Source organism: Pseudopipra pipra, chromosome 20 (assembly GCF_036250125.1).
Source record: "Pseudopipra pipra isolate bDixPip1 chromosome 20, bDixPip1.hap1, whole genome shotgun sequence".
NCBI lineage: Eukaryota > Metazoa > Chordata > Aves > Passeriformes > Pipridae > Pseudopipra > Pseudopipra pipra.
This window is the reverse complement of record NC_087568.1, coordinates 11,373,585-11,393,111: the sequence shown is the minus strand read 5'-3', so window position 1 is coordinate 11,393,111 and position 19,527 is coordinate 11,373,585. Positions and strand designations below refer to the sequence as shown.

At 62.0% G+C, this 19,527-nt stretch overlaps 3 protein-coding genes across 7 annotated transcripts; 1 reads left to right on the top strand and 2 right to left on the bottom strand.

The window, feature by feature from the left end:
- The first annotated feature begins 48 nt into the window (after positions 1 to 48).
- On the top strand, positions 49 to 3,260 carry EDF1 (endothelial differentiation related factor 1). Its single transcript, XM_064677345.1, has 5 exons — positions 49 to 193; positions 313 to 364; positions 1,376 to 1,536; positions 2,089 to 2,182; positions 2,709 to 3,260. The coding sequence occupies exons 1-5, from the start codon at positions 116 to 118 to the stop codon at positions 2,768 to 2,770; spliced, it is 447 nt and encodes a 148-aa protein (XP_064533415.1). The 5' UTR covers positions 49 to 115; the 3' UTR covers positions 2,771 to 3,260.
- A 990-nt stretch (positions 3,261 to 4,250) lies between these two features.
- On the bottom strand, positions 4,251 to 15,320 carry MAMDC4 (MAM domain containing 4). 5 transcript variants are annotated; one of them, XM_064677312.1, is made up of 29 exons: positions 15,177 to 15,320; positions 14,446 to 14,559; positions 14,048 to 14,221; positions 13,692 to 13,832; positions 13,310 to 13,455; positions 13,106 to 13,190; positions 12,749 to 12,877; positions 12,339 to 12,485; positions 12,114 to 12,208; positions 11,632 to 11,790; positions 10,924 to 11,008; positions 10,332 to 10,481; positions 9,882 to 9,986; positions 9,544 to 9,675; positions 9,159 to 9,289; positions 8,959 to 9,064; positions 8,598 to 8,714; positions 8,241 to 8,375; positions 8,015 to 8,145; positions 7,723 to 7,939; positions 7,190 to 7,327; positions 6,964 to 7,085; positions 6,795 to 6,885; positions 6,403 to 6,549; positions 5,990 to 6,124; positions 5,588 to 5,715; positions 5,393 to 5,507; positions 5,079 to 5,254; positions 4,251 to 4,517 (listed from the first exon to the last, which is right to left on the bottom strand). In XM_064677312.1, exons 1-29 carry the CDS (start codon positions 15,217 to 15,219, stop codon positions 4,470 to 4,472), a joined length of 3,642 nt encoding a protein of 1,213 aa, XP_064533382.1. In that variant the 5' UTR covers positions 15,220 to 15,320; the 3' UTR covers positions 4,251 to 4,469. The 5 variants fall into 5 exon arrangements, 4 of the variants coding, with proteins under 4 accessions (XP_064533382.1, XP_064533383.1, XP_064533384.1 ...); XM_064677313.1 differs by lacking the exon at positions 5,588 to 5,715 and having other exon boundaries at positions 5,964 to 6,124; XR_010435517.1 differs by lacking the exons at positions 4,251 to 4,517; positions 5,588 to 5,715 and having other exon boundaries at positions 5,237 to 5,254.
- A 2,322-nt stretch (positions 15,321 to 17,642) lies between these two features.
- PHPT1 (phosphohistidine phosphatase 1) lies at positions 17,643 to 19,520 on the bottom strand. The gene is made up of 3 exons (XM_064677348.1): positions 18,993 to 19,520; positions 18,721 to 18,845; positions 17,643 to 18,024 (listed from the first exon to the last, which is right to left on the bottom strand). The coding sequence occupies exons 1-3, from the start codon at positions 19,132 to 19,134 to the stop codon at positions 17,932 to 17,934; spliced, it is 360 nt and encodes a 119-aa protein (XP_064533418.1). The 5' UTR covers positions 19,135 to 19,520; the 3' UTR covers positions 17,643 to 17,931.
- Between the last annotated feature and the right edge of the window lie 7 nt (positions 19,521 to 19,527).

Below are 19,527 nucleotides of genomic sequence, written 5' to 3'. Positions count from 1 at the left end.
GGCTCTGCCCGTGACGGGCGTGCGCGCCGCCCAATCCACGCGCGCGGCGCTGGCCCCTCCCCGGGGGCGGGGTGGGGCGGGGCCAGGCGGGCGCGGCCCGGGCGGGGTCGCAGCGATGGCGGAGAGCGACTGGGACACGGTGACGGTGCTGCGCAAGAAGGGCCCGAGCGCCGCCCAGGCCAAGTCCAAGCAGGTCAGCGGGGGCAGCGCCGGGCGGCGCGGGGGCTGCGGGGCCGGGGCCGGGCCTGGTGCGGCCGAGGCGGCGGCTCCGAGCTGTACCGCGCTCAGCCCGCACTTTCGCTCTCTCCCCAGGCGATCTTGGCGGCTCAGCGGCGCGGGGAGGACGTGGAGACCTCTAAGAAGTGTGGGTATCCCGCAAGGGGGGCCCGGCCCGGCCCGACCTGGGGCGGCCCCGGGGGCGGCTGCCTGTGGGTGGGGGGGAAGGAGGCGGCACCGCCCGGCTGAGCCGGCGGCCTGAGCTGGGCCTAACGCAGAGACCCGAGATCCCCGCGCGCCTCGGGAGCGCGGATAACGCCCCCTGAGGTTCTGGTGGCCCAGAGCACAGCCCTGGCTGGTTTCTGCAGAGATCTTGTGAGAGCTCTTCTGGTCGCAAAACTTAAGCTCCCCATTTTTGCAACTTATTTCTGTTGAGAGATTGAACGGTTGTTTATCTTCCTGTGGCGCTTCTCTGTAAAAATCCCTTGTTTCCTGTCTGAAGTAAATTCCCAGGTTCTCTCACTGTAGGGAGGAGATTCCGATGGTTGAAAATAAAGAAAGAGGTGGTTCTTGAAGGAAGTTTAGTCAGCTGTGTCGAGACACTGAATGTCAAAGACTAATGTGAGACAAAGGATCCAACTTAAGACTTAAATACTGTAAAATGAAACAAAACAAATAATGTGATTTTGGACCTCAGGCTTTCAGTGAAGCTAAGTACAGTTAGAATTTACTTGTAAAAGGCATCAGAAAATTGGTTAAAAGACCCTTATTCGTGCTGCCTCATACCTGAGCAAACAAGATTCGACTTCAAGAATTAACCCCCCTATGCTGCAGCACAAACATGTGTCTGGAGTGAAGTTTGAGTATTAAATCCTGAAGGAAAAGCAAGACCTGGCCTGTCTGGAGAGAAGTTCAGGTGTAAAGTATGGAAAGGGGCCTCTGCAGGCCTGTGCTCTGCACAGCACCATGAACAGGGCTGCCCTGATGGGCAGGATCTGGGTGAGATCAGTGCTGATGTTGGCATGTTGTAATCCTGACAGCTCTCTGGGATCCTGAGCAGCTGAGGGCTTGGAAAAAGCCCTTTGATACTTTTTGGCACAGCTCTGAGCCTTGATTTGTTTGTCCTTGGTTGTTTTTTTGTTCTCTCTTGGAATAACAGGGGCAGCAGGCCAGAACAAACAACACTTCATTACAAAGAACACGGCCAAGCTTGACCGTGAAACAGAGGAGCTGCACCATGACAGAGTTTCCCTGGAGGTGGGCAAAGTGATCCAGCAGGGCCGGCAGAGCAAGGGCCTCACGCAGAAGGACCTGGCCACGGTGAGGGGCACCTGGGGCAGGGTTGGCATCTGTGGGTGAGGGTGGGCACCTTTTCTGTCCCCCGTGGGCAGCTGCAGTGGGATGGTGTCATGGGCAGGAAGTTTGGGGAGTGGAGCATCTCTGGTGTCTGATCTCCTGGTGCCTTCAGTTGTCTGGGAAATGTTTCGGGGTTTGTCTGTGCAGCCCTCGAGCCCCAGCTTGGAGGCAGAGCCTGCTGTGGCTGCTGAGCTGGGAGGGGGGAGGCTGCTCCTCCCCCCCCCCAGCAGCTTCACCAATCTCCGGGGTTTGTACCATTGGGGCTGAGCAGCGAGAGCTCACTGCTGTCTGAAGGAACAGCAGTCCTTGGTGTTCCTGCTCCTCCTGGGAGGGAGGAAGGTTGGAGTCTGTCCAAGATGGATGTTACCAGTGCAGGGAGGTGCCAGTGGGGATGGAGTCGGCCTGGGAGCAGCACTTGGTCATCTGTCCTGTCATAATCCTGTTCTTTACCTGTGTGAGTCCTGGGGGGCTGCTGCTGAGCATTTGCTGTGTTTGAGACTCATCCTCCATTTTTAGAAAATCAATGAAAAACCACAAGTTATCGCTGACTATGAGTCGGGACGAGCGATCCCCAACAACCAGGTCATGGGCAAGATTGAGAGAGCCATCGGTGAGCAAAGGGAGACTCGATGCTTCCAGGGCCTGGGAGGGATGGGCTGGGGGAAGGTATTTCCATTTTCCTTGTCAAGGATGTTGCTGGCTGGAGGTTATCGTGGGTGTGGTGCCACCTGTGTTCTGATAAAACCTGGGTCTGCTGATTGAACCAGAACTGGGAGCTCTTGTTCTTTGTCTACACCTTCATGCATGGGGCCATGTCCTGGGGATCACCCCTGTGTGCTTCCCCCCTAAACCAGCGAGATGCTGAGACCCACGGAGGCCTGAGGGCACTTGAGGAAGGATTTAGTGTTGGTGTTACTGTCCCGGGCCAGTTCAGATCCCATTTCCTAGGAAGACAGTTGGTCTTGTTTGAAGTTGGTCTGGTGCTCCTAGAAACTAAAGTAGGATTCTCCCAAACTGTGGTTCCCCTGCCCTCTTTTTCTGGATGCTCTCTTCCTTATAGCCAAAATTGAAGGACATAAAGTTACTGGATGAATGATTGAGTGCTGATGGTGGTGGTCGTCTTTGTCTTGTTCTAGGCCTCAAACTGCGTGGGAAGGACATTGGAAAACCACTGGAAACTGGACCCAAAGGGAAATGACAACAAAGCCTCGAAATCCGTTTGTTCAGACTGATCTGGCCCGGCTGGTTCTCCTCAAACACTCTGCTTATTGCGAAGCTGAACAAGAGGGTTTCAGACTTGCTTTGGGGGGGAACTCTGCCGAATCTATACCTGCTGTAAAAAGGCAACCTTAAAGAAGCAATTTTCCTGATGTTTGTTTTTCCTTCCTCCTTTTCAGAGATTGAGGATCTAAGCACCCCAAAAAACCCAGACCCTGCCTCTGATTTGCCAGAAAACATGTGCATTGTGATGTTAGCAGCAGCTGATGTTAAGGCACTTAGGGTGGTCTGAAATGTGATCACTTAATTAGAACAGTTTAGGGGACGGGTGGGATATATTATATATAAATAATTTGGGAGAGTTGGGGCTTGATCAGAAATGATGACTCAGTTGCTATATCTCAATGAGTTTGGTTTGTTCCTTCCAGCCTGTTTTAAAGAGATCTATAATAAAGTTTGATACCCTTCAATTGCCCAGGGGAGCTGCTGCATGTGACCAGCTGGTAGCAAATGTTGTGGCTGGGCGTGACTGGAGCTGTAGCACCTATTCCTTCTGGGATTGTAATTAAAGGGACACCTAGCCTCCCTGGCTGTGTCACTCCTCCCCTCTGGGGGAGGGCTGCAGCTTGGCTGGCAGCCCAGGGATGGAGTCAGTGCTGTGGAGGAGAGGGGAGGTGTTGGTTCTGCAGAGCCAGGCAGATGGGTGAAGTCACTTATGGGTGAAGTCTGAGCCCTCCTTACCCAGCTCTGCTGGGGGCTCATTCCTGCAGGCAGGACAGGGCTGGGGGATGGTGCTCTGAGGCATCACCTAGGGGGGACACAGCTGGGTGACAGGGAAACAGGCTCTGGTGACACCCTGGGAAAGCAGGACGCTCTAGTGTCCTCTGGCCAGGCATGGGGGGCTGGTGGGGGCAGGACCCTGGTGGGCTGCTTGTTGTGCAGTGGCTGAGTCAGGTTGTGTGGGGGGGGCAGGTTTGGCCCTGGGCTGCTTCGGAGCTCACAGTGATAAGGTGTGAGAGCTGGCGGGAGGGAGAGGTCCCAGGCTGGTGGGATCTAGTGCAGGGTGGGGGCCCAGGCCCTCAGCCCAGCCTGTGCCTCAGGAACTTTTTTGGGTTTTCCAGTGACATTTAAAGGCAAAATGAGTCCTTGCAAGGTGTGTGGGCAGGAGGTGGGCACCTGTACACTGGAGTCGGGGCTGCCTGCTGCCCTTGGGGGTGCTGCGTGGTGCCCCCCACTCTGATCCCTCCTGCTCACTCTCCTCAGAGCCCCCCTCTCCAAAACCAGCAGAAATACTGGGCTTCCTCCCTGTGGGGGCTCTGCCGTGGAAGCTCTTGTGCTTCATCCTGGGTGTGGAAAGTGGCTCATGCCCCTGCTCTTCCCCACTTCACCCCCTGCTCGGACAAGGATGGTCGCTGGAAGAACTCCTGCTGCTGGGGCCTGCCAAAGCACAGGCACGTTGCTGTGTCTTGGAAGATCATGTTACAAACAACAAAAATGCTTTTCCCGAGCACTTGGAGGTAGTGGCAGCGGTGTGTCTCTGTGGGGCCGGCAGCCCAGGTGGTGCCACAGCAGCTCCCTGGTGCTGGGGGCAGAGAGCCGGCAGCTGCTGGAGTGTGGGGTCTGGCTGAGGAATGGTCTGCCTGGTGGGAGTGGGCAATTTCTGCTGCTGGCTGATAATTTCAAGCCTCATCCCCCTCCCTTGGCACTGGAGATACAATGACCTTGTCCTGCAAAGAAAGGTAAGCGGGAATCAGTGGAAAACGTGGGCTGTCTGCTGTGAGAGACCAGGATTTCTTTCAGGCTGTAGTGGAGAGAACCTGTGTGCCAGCCCCCCATGACCCCAGCAGAGGAACTAAACCCCAAGTGCACCCAAGGGGCTCCACATCCTCTGTTGGGATCCCTCCTGGGGCTGGGGGCTCTGCCATGGTCCATGTGGCACCAGGCCTGTCCAAGGGACCCACAGCTTAAGCTGCCTCTCGTGGATTTGGTTGCTGGCTGGGTGAGGATGAGCCACGTTTGCCAGACCCCCTTCTCACAGGGCTCTGGGGTAGGAGCACACTCAGCTCTTTCTGGAGCAGCTGCCTGGCAGCAGCAGTGCTTCTAGGTCAGTCCTACAGCTCTGGGTCACTCGTTTACCAACAAGCAGATAAGAGGCAGAGCCCTTTGCTCCCTGTCGCGTTGGCAGAGTGCAGTGTCGGGGGGGGCCTGCCAACATCTGCTGAGCTTTTAGGAAAATGCTGTTTTGGTGCAGTTGGGGTAATCAGGAAAGTCCTTCACCCTGTCCTTACATCTCGAAAGGTAATGTTGTCAAAGCCCTGGGGAGTGTCACTCTCCGCTGGTGTCCTGCTTGCCAGCCCTTGCTGCTTCAGCCAGTACCAGCCCCCAGTAGCCACCAGCGTAACAATGACGAGGGCCAGGAGCAGACCCAGCACCACCTCTGCCACAAAGCTGCCTGAGGGTTTCTCTGCAGTGAGAGAAGGGAGAGGAGATGCTGCCAGGCTTGACCCGCCACCCAGAGAGCTGCCTCCAGCCTTGGCCCAGCACCCTGAGCAGTGCTGGGATGACCTTTTACAGCCAGAACCGCCCCCCCCGCCCCCCGCACCTTCCACTGGCTCCTCCGGGCTAGAATGGCAGCCCACCCCAGCACTGTACACAATATCATCCAGTGCCACTGTCCCCTCCAACGGCCACCTCCGTGTGGTGATCTCAAAGATGATCTGTGAGGGAAGGTGGGATCTGATGCAGGGCACCCAGCACCCCCACTGGGCACCTTGCACCCCAAGGTGTCCTCACTGACCTGGAACTCGCTGGGGCTCTGCACAGGCACCATGCTGCCCTGCCAGCCCCAGCTGTGGTGTCCCTCCACGCTCCACACCATGCGCTGCCCTGCTGTGCTGTGCAGTATCACTCGCAGCTCCCCACTGGCTGCAAGGGGGGGGAACACAGGCACCCCGGCATCACTGATCACCCAAAGCCCCCCAAAAGTCATGGGGCCCTCCCTGCCATGCCATCCTCCATTGGGACAGCAGCATCCAGCAGTAACAGGCCATCCCCACCCAGCTGGAGCTGAACCAGAGTGTCCATGGTCCTATGGGTGGGGAGGGAGTTTGCAGCCCCCAACCAAGCCCCCTATTCCCACTGTGGGGTCATGATGCCCTCCCCAGGGACAGCACCTCCTCCCCACCCCTGTGGTGCTCACAGAGGTGCTCTGGGATGTCCATGTGGTACCAGAACCGCAGGCAGGAGTCGGTGGCAGCAGGCAGGGGCTGGCTCTCCAGCAGGGCACTGGTGCCCCCTGCACCCAGCACACTGGTGTCGAAGTGCACATAGTGACCTGGGCAGGCAGGGACAGAGCACAGGGTGTCTTCCAGTCCTGCAGCCCACCCCGCTTGCCCCACTCCACCCCAAAATCCCCAGAGTAATGCCCAGAGGATGGCACCCCACAGCCCTGCATCTGCCTTTGGGACCGAGCTGTCCCTCCCAGGCAAGGAGGAGACAGGGATGCTGAGGAGCCAGGCTCCCCAGGAGGTACTGGGGTGACCCCATGCATCCCCATCTCCTTTTCCTCCCTCTGGCCATGCTATGGTGCCCGGGCAGGGATTGGTTTCCTACCATTTCTTGTGCCCAGGGTGTGATCCTGCTCAGGGCCGGGGTACTTGGCTAGAGGGACCCCGCTCTTCCAGCCCCAGGCAAAGCTGTGCAGGTGGGGGTCCGAGGGGCTGCTCCAGCCGCACATATCCTGCTCGAAGTCACAGGATGCTGGGAGGAAAGGGGGGCTGTGAGACACCCACTGCTGCCTGGCAGGAGATGGAGCATCTGGGGGCAGGGGGCAGCTGCCAGCCCCCTTCCCACCACTGCCAGCTTTGGGCCAGACCAAGCTGAGGGCAGGAGCAGAGTGTCCGGATGGAAGGGACAGGCTGTCCCCATCCCCATGGTTGCGTACCCCCGTGGGATGTCCCATCTCCCCCATCTGGTCCATGGTGCCCCCTGGGGTGGGCTCTCACCTGGCTCAGGGCAGGCTCCGTCTGACACGTGCAGGTCGTCCAGCGCAATGTACCCATGGTCACCCCCAGCTCCCACTGCCTCGAACACCACCTGGGCAGGGTGGCATGCTGAGGCTGGCAGTCAACCCTCATCACCCCTAGCTGTCCCTGGCACCTTGCCCCATCTCACCTGCCAGTCGCCATCAGGCTGGATGGTGCCGTGGCCGCGGTGCCAGCCGCTCCCCTCCATGGTGCTCACACTCAGCACCTTCCTCCGCACCCCGCTCTGCTCCACAAACACCCCAAGGGAGCCTGCCCAGGGCACCCGCCATGGAGGAGGGGTCCAGGGCTGTGCTGTGCAGGACCCCCCCCCCTCTGGAGGTGCCCCCAGGGGTCTCGGGGAGGGTGGTTCTCACCTGGGGTCCTGGCGCTCAGCTGGTACCAGAAGGCCAGGCACTGGGCGGGCACAGAGGGCTGGTAGGGCTGGGAGGTGAGGACAGCCCTGTGCCCTGCAGGCAGGGAGTCCCTGCCCGTGCTCACCACCATGTAATGACCTGGGGGAGAGAAGTCCCCATGCCACGGTCCCTGCCCAGCCCTGCTGGAGGGCCCTAGAGGACCACTGGGTCTGGGGTTTCTGCCCAGGTTGAGGAGTCTCCCCAGTTCAGGGACCTCCCCAGGACTGGGGAGCCCTGGGGGTGGGAAACTCTGGGTTTGGAGAGTTCCAGGCTTGGGGAACCCTGTACAGGGTTGCCTTCCACACATCCTGGGCAGGCAGGGAGGGCAGACAGGACACAGGGGGGGCAAACAGAGTTGATGTGGTGACAGGCAGGACATTCAGAGCAGACAGGGAGGGCAGGAAGGCAGGCAGAGAGGGCAGGGAGGGAGGCAGGACAGTGCAGGCAGGGAGGCAGCAGGGCTCCCCGAGCCCCAGGCTGTTGTAGCCCTGTACCTGCGGCGGTGCCGGTGGTGTGATCGGCTGCGGGGCCGGCGGTGGTGCCGGTGCCGTTGCTCTGTCGCTGCCAGGTGCCCTGCCCGCTGGCGGCCAGTCCACAGCCCTCTGCCTCAAAGGAGCAGGAGAGCTCGGCCCCACAGGGCCCCGCTGTCAGCGCCAGGTCGTCCAGCCCCACATCCCCCAGGAACCCATCCCGCAGCACCTCAAAGGCCACCTGCCAGCCAGGCAGTGGTGTCAGACAGCCCCGTGCCTCGTTGGTGCCAGGGACACAGAAGGGTCTGGTCCTCACCCTGTATGGCTTTTGGCCCGTGGCGGGCAGTGTCGCCCATGCCCGGTGCCAGATGCTGCCCTGGGTCCCCCGGCAGGTCCACAGCACTGTCTCCTCCTCTCCCTCTGGCTGCAGTTTGAGGTTCAGGGTGCCTAGGCAAGGGGTGGGGGCCAGCCATCCAGCACCTGCTGTCCCCACAGTGTAGCCGGCTTGGGGCATCCCCGTGAGGATTCCAGGGGGCACGTACCAATCTGTGGGCCAGCCAGGAGGTACCAGAAGGAGAGACAGCGTGGGGCAGCAGCAGGATCCTGGCGGGATGTGATGAGCTGTGCCTGCTGCCCGCGGCTCCACAGTGCAGAGGGGTCCACAGACAAGAAGTAGCCTGAGTGGTGGGGACAGCCAGGGTGGAGAGAACATGGATGGGAGTGCTCTGAGCTGTGCCCACATCACCCATACCCCAACCTGGGTTCTTCCAGGCTGCCCCAGGCGAGCTCACTCCACAGGTATGGGGCTGCTGGAGTGCAAAGGGCGTGTCTTGGCCTGTGCCAAGATGGGAGGGAAGTGGGGTGCCCTGGGATCCCCCAAAGAGCAGCCAGCCTCTTACCTGAGCCGGTGGTGTGGTCAGAGCCCTGCCCCTGCCCCATGTTGTGGACCCATTTGAAGTCACTAGATTGATCCTGGTACCAGCCGCACATGTCCCTCTCAAAGCTGCAGGTCAGCTCTGGCCAGAGACGTGGTCGAGGTGAGGTGGAAGGGGATAAGGCACTCCAGAAGCAAATGAGTCCCCCTGTTCCCTCTGCTCCCCCACCCCACTCTCCAGATTCACCCCATGCAGGTGTCCCAGGTCAGAGCAGGATGTGGCTTCTGCACCATGGTCCCGTCCCTGGACAGGGTGACAGCCGCCAGGCAGCCCCCGGGGGGGGGCTCTGGGGTCACTGTCCCTGCCCACGTGCCCCTGACCATACCCGCAGCTGAGGGTGCCACCACGCCGAGGTAGCACTGCTCGAACGTCACGTTGTCGACGCCGACACTTGCCGAACCCTGCAGATCCACCAGCGCCAGCAGCTCGACCTGGAGGCATCAGCCATGAGCCCGGGGTTCCTGGCAGCACTGGCAGTGCCCCAACGAAAGCCCCCCCAGGCTGGTCCCTGTGTCCCTGGCACACCTGGAATGGCCAGCTCCTCTCTCCCAGGGGGACACGGACATGTTCCCCGGCTGTGACACCACGACCCTGCGTGTGCCAGGCCAGCTGGGTGGTGCCGGTGGTGTGATCCAGGATGCGGACAGCGAGGAAGCCTGGCATGAGAGGTGGTGCAGAGGCTGTGGACACCCAAAGCTCCTGGCCACCCTGTGGGAGTCCCCCACAGCCCTGGCCCACAGTCACAGGAGACAGGGAGGGAGACAGGGATGCCCCAGCTTCAGGATGGTGTGATGTGGCAAAATGGGGCTGGGAGAGGCAGCAAAGGCAGGTGGGCATGGGGGGCTCTGCCTGGGGTGAGCTCTGGGGGCAGGGAGCAGGCAGGCCACCCCAGGAGTGTACAGGGGTTTACCTTGGGGGCCACTCTGGATGAGGTAGCTCATCTCCATGGTGCAGGTGGGGCCAGAGGGGCCCAGCAGAGGAGTTCGTGCCTTTGCAGCACTCACCATCTGTCCTTCTCCTTCCTGGAGGGCCAGGAAAGACCCTGGGCACAGAAACACTCTGTGAGGTCAGGGCTAGGATCCCACATCCATAGTAGCACCCCTAGCCCAGCATCCTGCCTGGGCATCACCCCCTGTCGTGCAGTGGTATCCAGCCACCCCGGTAGGGTGGGAGCAGGAGTTCCTGCTCTGGGGCTCCCACAGTGCTGGGGACCGAAGAGCATTGTCAGGGCAGTGGGAACAGCCTCACCTGTGAGGAAGGTGTTGGGCTCAGCGAGCCTCTGCAGACCCCAGCGCAGGTGCCCCACACTGACATCGTGCCAGCCCCCAGCCCCTGACTCGAAGGTTGTTGCCCCTGCAAAGTCAAAGAATCACAGAATCCCAGACTGATTTGGGTTGGAAGGGACCTTGAAGTCCACCTCATTCCACTCCCTGCCATGGGGGGGCTGCTTTCCACTAGACCAGGTTGTTTCAAGCCCCATCCAACCTGGCCTTGAACACTTCCAGGAATGGGGCAGCCACAGCTTCTCTGGGCAACCCAAAACTCCAGGCTCAGCCTCGCTGGGCCACTGCACTCCTGGGGGCTGTACAGGTACCCATGTGCCCTGGCCATTCCAGCCTGGCATGCCTGTGTCCCTCCACTGCCTGGTCCCCTGCACTGCGGGGTTCCTGGGGTGCCACTGCTCCTCTCAGCTCTCACCGCAGTGCTTCTCATCGGAGCCGTCGGTGCACGTATTGTTGAAGTCACAGGCCAGCTCTGCGGCGATGCAGCCCCCGCTGTCACAGGCCACCTCCCCTGCTGCACAGGGACTGGCACCTGCCTGGCTCGGCAGCGTGACTGGAGACTTCCCTGATGGTGAAACACCCCAGGATGGAGAGTGGCAGTGAGAGGGTTCAGCAACAGCATTGGTGTCACCCTTTCAAGCCTCAGTCCCCTGTCCCCAAGCATCTTCCTGGCTCTCCATTTCCCCCACTCTGTCCCATCCCATCCCATCCCACCCTATCCCATCCCATCCCATCGCTGCTGCCACCATATGAAGGGGATCCAGGGCCTGGTGAGAGCTGCTTGTGTGACATGTTTTGGCACAGAGGATGGAGTGTCACAGCCACAGTAGAAGGACACCAATGTCCCAGGGCAAGTGCTTGCTGTGCAGCACCCAGGATGGTCCTATGATAAGCAGAGGGACCCGCAGACTCCATGCTGGGTCCTTTAGGGATGGTGACATGGGCACAGACACGTGGGACTGGCTGCCCACGTTCAACAGGGTGAGGGATGCTGCCCTCCAGCTCACCCTGCTCCTTCACACAGCCCGGTGACAGGATCAGGTCATCGATGGCCACAGTCCCCCCATTGCCAGCCACCCCTTCGATCAGCACCTGCAGGGAAGCACCATGCCAGCAACATCACCATGGGGTCCTGCAGAGTATGAGGGGACTGGGGTGACACCAGGGAGCTGCGAGATGGGGGAGCCAGCACCTGTTATGGGCTGACACACTTCCCCCAGAAAGGGACTCGGTGGGAGCAGGGGCTGACAGGGGTGTACAGAGTGGGCTGGCAGGGCCATAGTGGGCTTAGGGGGATGGTGCTGCCCCTGCACGCAGCCGTGGCATGCAGATGCCTGGGGTGCCACAGGGGTGCCATCAGGGTGCCCCCAGGGTGTCTTTGGGGTGCCCTCCAGGCTCAGCTGGGAGCGGGCAGGGCTGTGTTGGTGGCAGTGGGGGACAGCACCCAGGACAGTGGGAAGGCATGGACGGGCAGTGTGGATGAAGACAGCCCAACCACCTTCCATTTCCAGTGGGGTGGTCCTGGGCTAGGGGCTGGTAGGGAGATTTGGAGGTGTGGGCATAAGGACATGGGGGTGGCAGGTGCCAGCACTGGAGGCTCAGCTCTGGTATCTGGTTCTCAGTTCAGCCCTTGTCCCATGGGTGCCCACTTGGACTGGCCCTGTGCCCCTCACCCTGCAGGCAGCCCAGCTCCCCCCAGTATGGAACCAGCCCACCTTGAAGGCCTCTGTCACACTGAAGTTCACTCTCTCCCGGAACCAGCAGCTGCCCATGTCCCCTGTCCTCTCCCTCACCAGCTGCTTGGTGGAGTTGGTCACATAGAAGATGCTGAGGTTACTGTTGGCCGAGCCATGGAGGTGGCAGTATAGCACGAGCTGGGGTTGAGGGAGGGCCAAGTTTCAGGGCAGGGTCACACAGGCCCCTGTGCCCCACAGGATGCTCACAGAGGTAGGGTCGGAGGAGCTCAGAGCTCCCAATGGACACTGGGAGCTGCCACCATATGAAGGGGGCTCAGGGCCTGGTGAGAGCTGCTTGTGTGACATGTCACCAAAACATTCCCAAAAACCTGCTGCTCATCCCCAGCAATGGCTGACCGCAGCCCCATCCCCACATGAGGGACCCCATAGCTTGGGGATCTCATGTCCCGCCACCATCGTGGTGACACAGGTGGTGACACAAGGCCTCAGCTGTGACTCACAGAGCAAGAATTGGTGGCCTGGAAAGTGGGGCTGCTGAGCTGAGCTGTGCCGCTGGGCCCCATGTTGGGGGCACTGTTCACGTGGAGGAAAAACCCTGTGGGAGACACCAGGAAGGGGCTGAGTGGAGCCAGGCAGGTGTGTGAGTGCAGGACACCTCTGTCCTGGCACAGCTTTGAGCAGGGCACGTCCACCCCAGAACCTGTGGGGGGGGTCATGTGTCATACCTGCCCTGCTGTTGGTGCTGTGGTCCCGGGTGGGGAAGCCATACAAGGTGCCCAGGTTCAGGCTTGTGTTCCTGTCCCACGATGGCGGCCCAGGTTCTGCCTCCCAGTTGCAGAGATGACGCTCAAAGGAGCAGTTGGTGAAGGACTCTGCAGGGAGAAGGGACAGCTGTGATCCAGGAATGGGAGTCCTGGCCCTCTCATGGACAGGTAACAGGCTGGGCTGATGCTACCCCTCTACAAACCCTCAGGGTGATTTTCTCCCTCCCTGGCTCCACAGCTGTGGGGCAGAGCTGGGGGGGATCCCTGCCAGCCCACAGCACAGCTTTTCTCCACCAAGGCAGAACCTCAGTCCATCCCTGTGGTCAGGGAGCTGGTGGGCAGGACCCCCTCCCGGGGCCAGGGCTGCTCACTGCAACGTGTCGTGTCCTCGTCCCAGCCGTCCCCGCAGTCGTCCGTACCGTCGCAGAGGCGGTGCTGTGCCACGCAGGAGCCGCGGCTGCAGCGGCTCTCCTGGGCCCCACAGTCCTGCTGCCCGGGCCCTGGGGCAGGGGGACACACGTCAGCAAGTGGCTGGCCCCACAGGGGCATGGTGGGCACCCCCACATCTTTCCCTGGGGTGGCTCAAGGGACAGGTTTTCGCTGTCCACCTCATGCCAGGGCACAGTGCCTCAAGACACAGTGGGCAATGGGAGAGCTCCCCTGGGGTGCAAAGCCCCACCCAATTCCCCCGAGACCCTGTTTCACATATCAGCAGATGTAGGACTCACCTGGCAAGCCACAGTTCCTGAAGATGATGTCATCGAGTGCCACCTCTGCCCCGCAGGCGGGTGGTTGTGTCAGGGAGAAGATAAGCTGTGATGGGAGGACAGGGATGGCATGAGCTGCCTGGGTCCCCTGGGCTCCTGGAGCACCCCCCAGCTCCTCTGGCCCTAGCTTGGAGGGACAGTACCTGGGTACCGACACTGTCTCACCTGGAACTGCCCCGTGATCCGGCCCAGGTAGGCGACCAGCTGGTGCCAGCCCTTGCTGCTGCGCTCAGGGTTCTGCCACAGCCCCACCACCTCGTCCCTGTATGCCACGTCCAGGCGCAGCACTGGCTGCTCCATCTCATTGAGCCCTGCAGGGAGCCCCAAAAGTACCCTTGGCACTGGGCATCCCGGGGGCCCTGCCAGCTCTGGGGACTGGAGCTGGGACTCCTGGGCTCTACCAGGTCTGTGTGTGGAGTGTGGAAGAGGTAAGTGGGATGGCAAGGACTGCCTTGCCATCCTGCCCCTGCCGTGGGGGCCCCGTCCCTCCCCACTGCCTCCCATCCTCACTGCCCTGTGCCTGGTACTTGATGCTGTCTGTGCCCACCTTGCGTGCCCTCACAGCTTCCTGAGAGGTGGTACCAGGCTCTGATCTCACATGTGGCAGCTGCTTCCTGCATCTCTGGTGACCTGAGCCAGGCCGTAGCCACAGTCTTTGCAGGGGGGGACACAGTCACCAAGAATGAGCCTGAGGAGGGCAGAGAGCAGAGCAGGGGCTGCAGCCCCATGGGATGGCACAGGAGTTCTGCCAGCACCAATCCTGCCCCTCCACGGGTCTGCTCCATCCCCTGCACCTTACAAGGGTGGGTGTCCTGGCACCCTGACTCGAGGGCACCCACAGCCCAGTGGGGTGGTGCTGTGGGTGCCCAGAGAGCACTCACCAGCCAAGCAGCTCCTGCTTACCCAGGTCGGTGCCCACGGTGTGGTCTGAGTGAGGCCCTGTGCCCCACCTGGCCAGGCTGGCCTGGCCCCGCACCCATCTGTATGTTGAGGTGCCCACGTCCTGCCAACCACAGTCACCATCCTCAAAGTCACAAGTGAAGGGGGTGCCCAGCACTGCTGAGCCTCGCAGGTACCCTGAGGGTGGGCAGATGGGGGGTTCAGGGCAGCTCTGGCACCATCCTGGGGACCTGTGCCCACCCCATGGATCTGCACCCACCCTGGGTCCTGTGCCCATCCTGGGGGACCCTGCATCCACTTTGGACACCAGCATCACCCCAGGGACTTGCACCCACAAGACTCTCATGCTGTCATCCCAGGAGCAGGGCCTGAGAGTGGGTCTGGGGAGTCTGGGCACTCACCACACTGGTTCTCGTCGGAGCAGTCACTGCAGTCGCAGACAAAGTCACAGAGCTGCTCAGCTGTGCTGCTGCAGCTGTTGATGATCACTGACCCGCAGGGGAGGAGGGTCTTGGCTATGGGAGAGACAAGGGGGCTGAAAACCCTGTAGGGAACCAGGCATGTTGCCCACAGCAAGTGACAGAGGGCACATGTAGCTTGCAGGGGATACTTGTCTGGGCACCCTGGTTTAGGACCCTGATGGGAGGGGGGGAGCAGGTCGCACTGAGATCTTCCTTGGATGGGACCCCCTGTCACTGCTCTGGCACTCTACATGTCCCACACTGCCATCTCCCACTCTCAGCCCCACTCCTGTGTGTCCTCAGGGTGCCAGAGCCCACCGGGGCACTGAGCCTGCTATATCATAGTCCCAGCCCCCATTTGGGGAGAAACGGGAAAATCGGGGTGTTTTCTGTCCCATGCTGAATAAAGCCATGGGTGATACCCAGCCCGGCACTGGGAGCTCCAGCACTTGCTCACCCTGGGGAACCCCGCATTGACCTTCACCAGAAGAGCCCAGAGGAGGTTTTGGCTGGGCTGTACCTGCCCCAGCACCCCCCAGCCCGAGCAGCACAGCCCTCCCAGAGCTGGGGGAAACAGAGATCCCCATGGCAGCCCAGGCTGCGGAGGACCAGAGTGGAGCAGCCAGCACATTCCCTGCCCGCGGCACAACCCCCGTGTCGGCAGAGCTCACCCAGCAGCACCAGGAAGACCAGCACCTGCCCGCCTGCAGCCATCCCTGCCACCGCGACAGTAAAACAGAGCTCGGAGAGGCCACACCGTGAGCCCCGGGCTGGAATCTGCTCCCCGGGACCTGCCCGCTTTGGACTTCAGCCCCGCCGTTATCGGCTCCCCGGCCTGGCAGAGGGTTTATGGCGAGGTTGTGCCGAGCTGGGACAACGCACCATGGTCCTGCCACCCGGCACGCTGGCACTGCAGCAGCAAGCTGCCAGCCAGGTGTCCCAGGGAGGCCTTCAGCTTTCCCCCACTGAACCCCTCTTCTTCAGCCTCTCTTCTCACCATGGACAAGACGCTACTTTGACTGGGACAGGGCACAGCTGGTGACACGCACCAGCCCCTCGAGGGATCTGGCCACTTCCTGCGAAGCCAGGGATGCTGCCAGCCCTGCGGGAGAAGCTGGCACCTATGCCAGGGACATGGTGGGTGTGTCAGTCCCCTGGGCTAGATCACAGGGAGAACCAGTCCCCAAGCATAAGGAGCAGTGGGAGAGCCTTTGGGTGCAGGGCACCGGCTGGCAGTGGGCTGCACCCTTGCCAGGGAGGGCAGCTGTGCTGGGGGTCAGCAATATCCAATATTCCCAATATCCCATCTAACCCTGCCCTCTAGCAGTGGGAAGCCATTCCCCCTTGTTCTGTCACTCCAGGCCCTTGTCCAAAGTCCCTCTCCAGCTCTCTTGGAGCCTCTTTAGGCAGCGCGAGGCTCTAAGGTCTCCCTGGAACCTCGGGTTTCTGAGATGCCATAAGCAGGAGCCAACCTTCACCCTGCCTGCACCACTCTGGCTGGAGGGAGCAGCTCAGCACCCAGCTTATGACTCCCACGAGGCAAAGGGGCACAGCTTTGGGGCCACAATCAGGTCACTCTTGGGGCAGAACATCCCTGCAGAGTCCCAGCAAGGGCTGATCAGCTTGGAAGAAGCATGGCTTGGCAGTCAGAGCCCCACAGGGCACCACCAGTGCTGCCTGGTGATGGCAACTGCTGCCCCCACCTGCTTCCCCACCTGGGTAAGGGAAGCTGCTGCCAGGGCTCATGGGGGCTGCTAGCCCATGGGACCCCTCTCACCTCTGCTGTTGCAGCCCCTGTGCCCAGAGAGGGGCCCCTGCTGAGCGCTGCTTCTCCCCTTGTGCTGACGGCCTTGGACTGTGGATTGCAGCGGGATTGCATCAGGCACAGTAAAACGCAGGCTCAGCTCCTTCCCCCAGCGCCAGCCAGATCCAGTGGGACCAGCAGCTCCACACTCCCCAGCCTGGGCACTCCAGGCACAGAAAGAAGCCCTGCCCTGCCCAGCAACCTGGGAGCACCGAGCTGGCCATGGGCCAGTGCCATGGCAAAGCAGCCACTGGCCTCCTGGGTGCTGTGGGCAGAGTATATCCTACAGGTCACAGGATGGTACAGGCAGGAAGGGACAACTGGAGGTAATCCACTCTCACCCCTCTGCTCCAGCAGGGCTCCCTGGAGCAGTCAGATGTGTCCAGGCGGGTTCTGAGTGTCTCTAGGGAAGGAGATTCCCTGATGATGATGAGAGGATTGGACTCCCAGGAGGAAAGGCTGAACTGGGGGTGCTCGGTCTGGAGAAGGTGCAGGGGGATGCTACCAATGTGTGTAAGCCCTGGCAGGAGGGTGCAGGGAGCTGACCCTTTGAGCAGGGAGTGCCCTGAGAAGGGCTGAGACAGCGAGGACAACGCGAGAACAGCAAACACCACTTAAAGGTTAAGAGAAACCTTTTTTCTTGTGAAGGTTCTCAAAACCAGAGCAGGCTGCCAGGGGGTCTGGGTTCAGGGACATTCCTAAATCCCATTTGGCCACAGCCCCCAGCAACCTAATCATAGAATAAAATCATGGAACGATGGAATCCCCTGTGTTGGAAGGGATCCACAAGGACCATTGAGTCCAACTCCTGACGCTGCACAGGACACCCCAACAATGTCATCAGGATAGACCTGCTGGAGCTGGTCCTGCTGTGCTGATGGATGGACAGGACATCCCAGATATGCCTCCAGGCTCCATGATCCAAAGACTCGCAGGGAAGCTGTGCTCCTCCGTGTGAGTACTGGGTGACATTCCGTCCTGGCACAGGGGAGGGTCACACCTTGCAGAAAGGAAGGATGAGGCACAGGAAAACCCTTTTTTTGCCCACAAGGCTCATCACCCCTCACTGTGAGCTTCCTTTGGAGTCTGGGGCAGGACACCGGGCACAGGCCTCACCCTGCCTTTCCCTCCCCCAGGCTTGAGAACCCATCATTTTCCCCCCTCCTGTCTCAGCCCTTCCCAAGGCAAATCCCAATGTACCTCCTGTTGTCCCTACCCCAGATCCTGCCCACTCCAGGGTCAGACCCCCCTCAAGGGGCTGAAACCCTGCGGGGTCTCTCCTGCTGTCAGCGGGCGCAACCCAGAGCTGGGCAAGGAGCAGCTGAGCCATGAGTGTGGCCACCCGAGCAGCTGTGCTCCCCAACGAGTTTAATTCTCACAGACACGCGTGGGATGAGCCCCCGGCACCGGGAGGCTGGGATGGAGTGACCACTGACTTCACCAGCTTTGCCATGCCAGGAAGGCAGGAGCACCTGGCACATGGACAGTCCAGCGACGGTGGGGAACAGGCGAGTTCTCACAGAGGAAAAGCAAGAGAGCCCAGAGCACTGCTGGGCACAGGGAGCCTGCTGGCACTGCCTCGGCACCGTGCCAGCTCCAGGCTGGCCCCACGGCCAGAGCAGTCAGTAACCTTCGTCTGCCCAGGTGATCTCGTAGTCGGGGTACTCGGCCTTCAGCTTCTCCGTGGTCACAGCATGGTCAGCTCGCCCAAAGCCCTGCACAGGAGAGACGATCCCCAAGGAGAGCTGGTGGGTGGCCACCCGTGGGGGAGCCTGACAAGCTCCAGAGAGGCCCCGGAGCCTTTGTCTGTGACAACCCTCGGTGGCAGCTCAGCCTGGCTCCAGCTGCGGCTGGCACAGCACCCCGGCGCTGGGAAAACCGGCAGCACCGTGGCCTGGGGACCAGCACCTTGCCCTGGCCCTGGCTGGGCTCTGTGCCGAGACACGGGCACAGCCAGGGTCAGCACCTAGGGACCCCCTGCATGGGTGACGCCCCCAAGGGTGCCACCAGTCACCCTGACACGCAGCACCTAACACGCCTGCAGTGACACACTCAGGACATGCAGACACAGCAAGGACATGGCTGTTGTGCAGCCCAGCTCCTCCGCAGTACCCAGCGCTGGGGTTGGATGGTGCCCAGGGCAGGCCCGGGAGGCTCTGGGTGTGTGACTGTCCCACGGGCAGAGACTGGAGAGTGTGTGGGGTGCCCCTGCTCTGGGCAAGGATTGCTCACCCGAGAGGGTTCTGTGGGGTCTTCCCTCCCGGGGACCCCCAGGACCCCCGGCAACGCCGCCGGGCTCAGCCCTTCCATCGCTGAGGGGACGCGAGGCTGACTCGGCCGCGGCCAGCGGGACCTGTCGTGGGGAGGGAGATGCCGCGTCCGCGCGTGGGTCCCCCACGGGCCCCGCTTACCACCGAGTACCCGTAGACGTGGATCTTCCTCTCCTCGGGGCGGTGGGCGAGGCGGCCGCCGCCCAAGCACTCGCAGCTCAGGCCGTGCCGCGCCAGTTCCTCCGCGGTGCGCTCGAACAGGTCGGCTGCGGGGAGGGAGCGGGGGGGGCACGGGGACCCCCCGACTCAGGCGGACTGGACTCCCGGCAGCCCCCGCCCGCCCCCGGGGCCCGCGGCCGCGTCCCTCGGGACTGCGGGCCGGAGCTCCCCCCCCGCGGCCCCGCGCCCCTCACCGTGGTACTCGGCCCAGCCGTGGCCGCGCACGACGTCCTTGTGTGGCGCGCCAGCGCCGCGCACCCGCAGCAGCACGTACTTGAACACGCCATCGCCATCGATCTGCACCACCGGCACCCGCGACAGCGCCGTGCCCGCCATGCCAGCCCGGCCCGCCCCGCTCCCTCCGGGGCAGCGCCCAACCAGCGCCAGCGCCCGCCCCGCCCCTTCCGTCCCACCGGCCAACTGGCGCCCGCGGGCTAGGCCCCGCCCACAGCCGGGCGGTGAAGCCGCGCCGGAGGCGCAGGGTCCTGGCGGGCGGGGCCGCGCCTCTGGGGGCGCCGGGGCTGCTGCGGCCCAGCCCAGCCCGGCCCGGCCCGGCCCGGCCCGGCCCGGCCCCGGCGGTGGCAGCAGCGGGAGCGGCAGCGGGTCCTGGCTGGGGAAGGGCAGTGGCAGCGGGGCTGCGGCTGCTCCGGGTGACAGCGGGCGCGGGCCCTTTGCCGCGGCCGGGGCTCTGCCTCCCCGTCTCTGCAACCCCGGGCAGCGCCGGCCCCG

What these genes read in the sequence shown, in the direction of transcription:
- PHPT1 (XM_064677348.1), bottom strand. Translation starts at nt 19,134, where the DNA reads ATGGCGGGCACGGCGCTGTCGCGGGTGCCGGTGGTGCAGATCGATGGC. An exon ending in CGGCTGGGCCGAGTACCACG is followed by an intron (nt 18,846 to 18,992) that starts GTGAGGGGCGCG and finishes CCCTCCCCGCAG; the next exon opens with CCGACCTGTTCGAGCGCACC. An exon ending in ACGTCTACGGGTACTCGGTG is followed by an intron (nt 18,025 to 18,720) that starts GTAAGCGGGGCC and finishes TCTCCTGTGCAG; the next exon opens with GGCTTTGGGCGAGCTGACCA.
- EDF1 (XM_064677345.1), top strand. Translation starts at nt 116, where the DNA reads ATGGCGGAGAGCGACTGGGACACGGTGACGGTGCTGCGCAAGAAGGGC. An exon ending in CGCAGAAGGACCTGGCCACG is followed by an intron (nt 1,537 to 2,088) that starts GTGAGGGGCACC and finishes CTCCATTTTTAG; the next exon opens with AAAATCAATGAAAAACCACA. An exon ending in CAAGATTGAGAGAGCCATCG is followed by an intron (nt 2,183 to 2,708) that starts GTGAGCAAAGGG and finishes GTCTTGTTCTAG; the next exon opens with GCCTCAAACTGCGTGGGAAG.
- MAMDC4 (XM_064677312.1), bottom strand. Translation starts at nt 15,219, where the DNA reads ATGGCTGCAGGCGGGCAGGTGCTGGTCTTCCTGGTGCTGCTGG. An exon ending in AGGCCACCAATTCTTGCTCT is followed by an intron (nt 11,791 to 12,113) that starts GTGAGTCACAGC and finishes CCTCAACCCCAG; the next exon opens with CTCGTGCTATACTGCCACCT. An exon ending in CTCCGATGAGAAGCACTGCG is followed by an intron (nt 9,987 to 10,331) that starts GTGAGAGCTGAG and finishes TTGACTTTGCAG; the next exon opens with GGGCAACAACCTTCGAGTCA.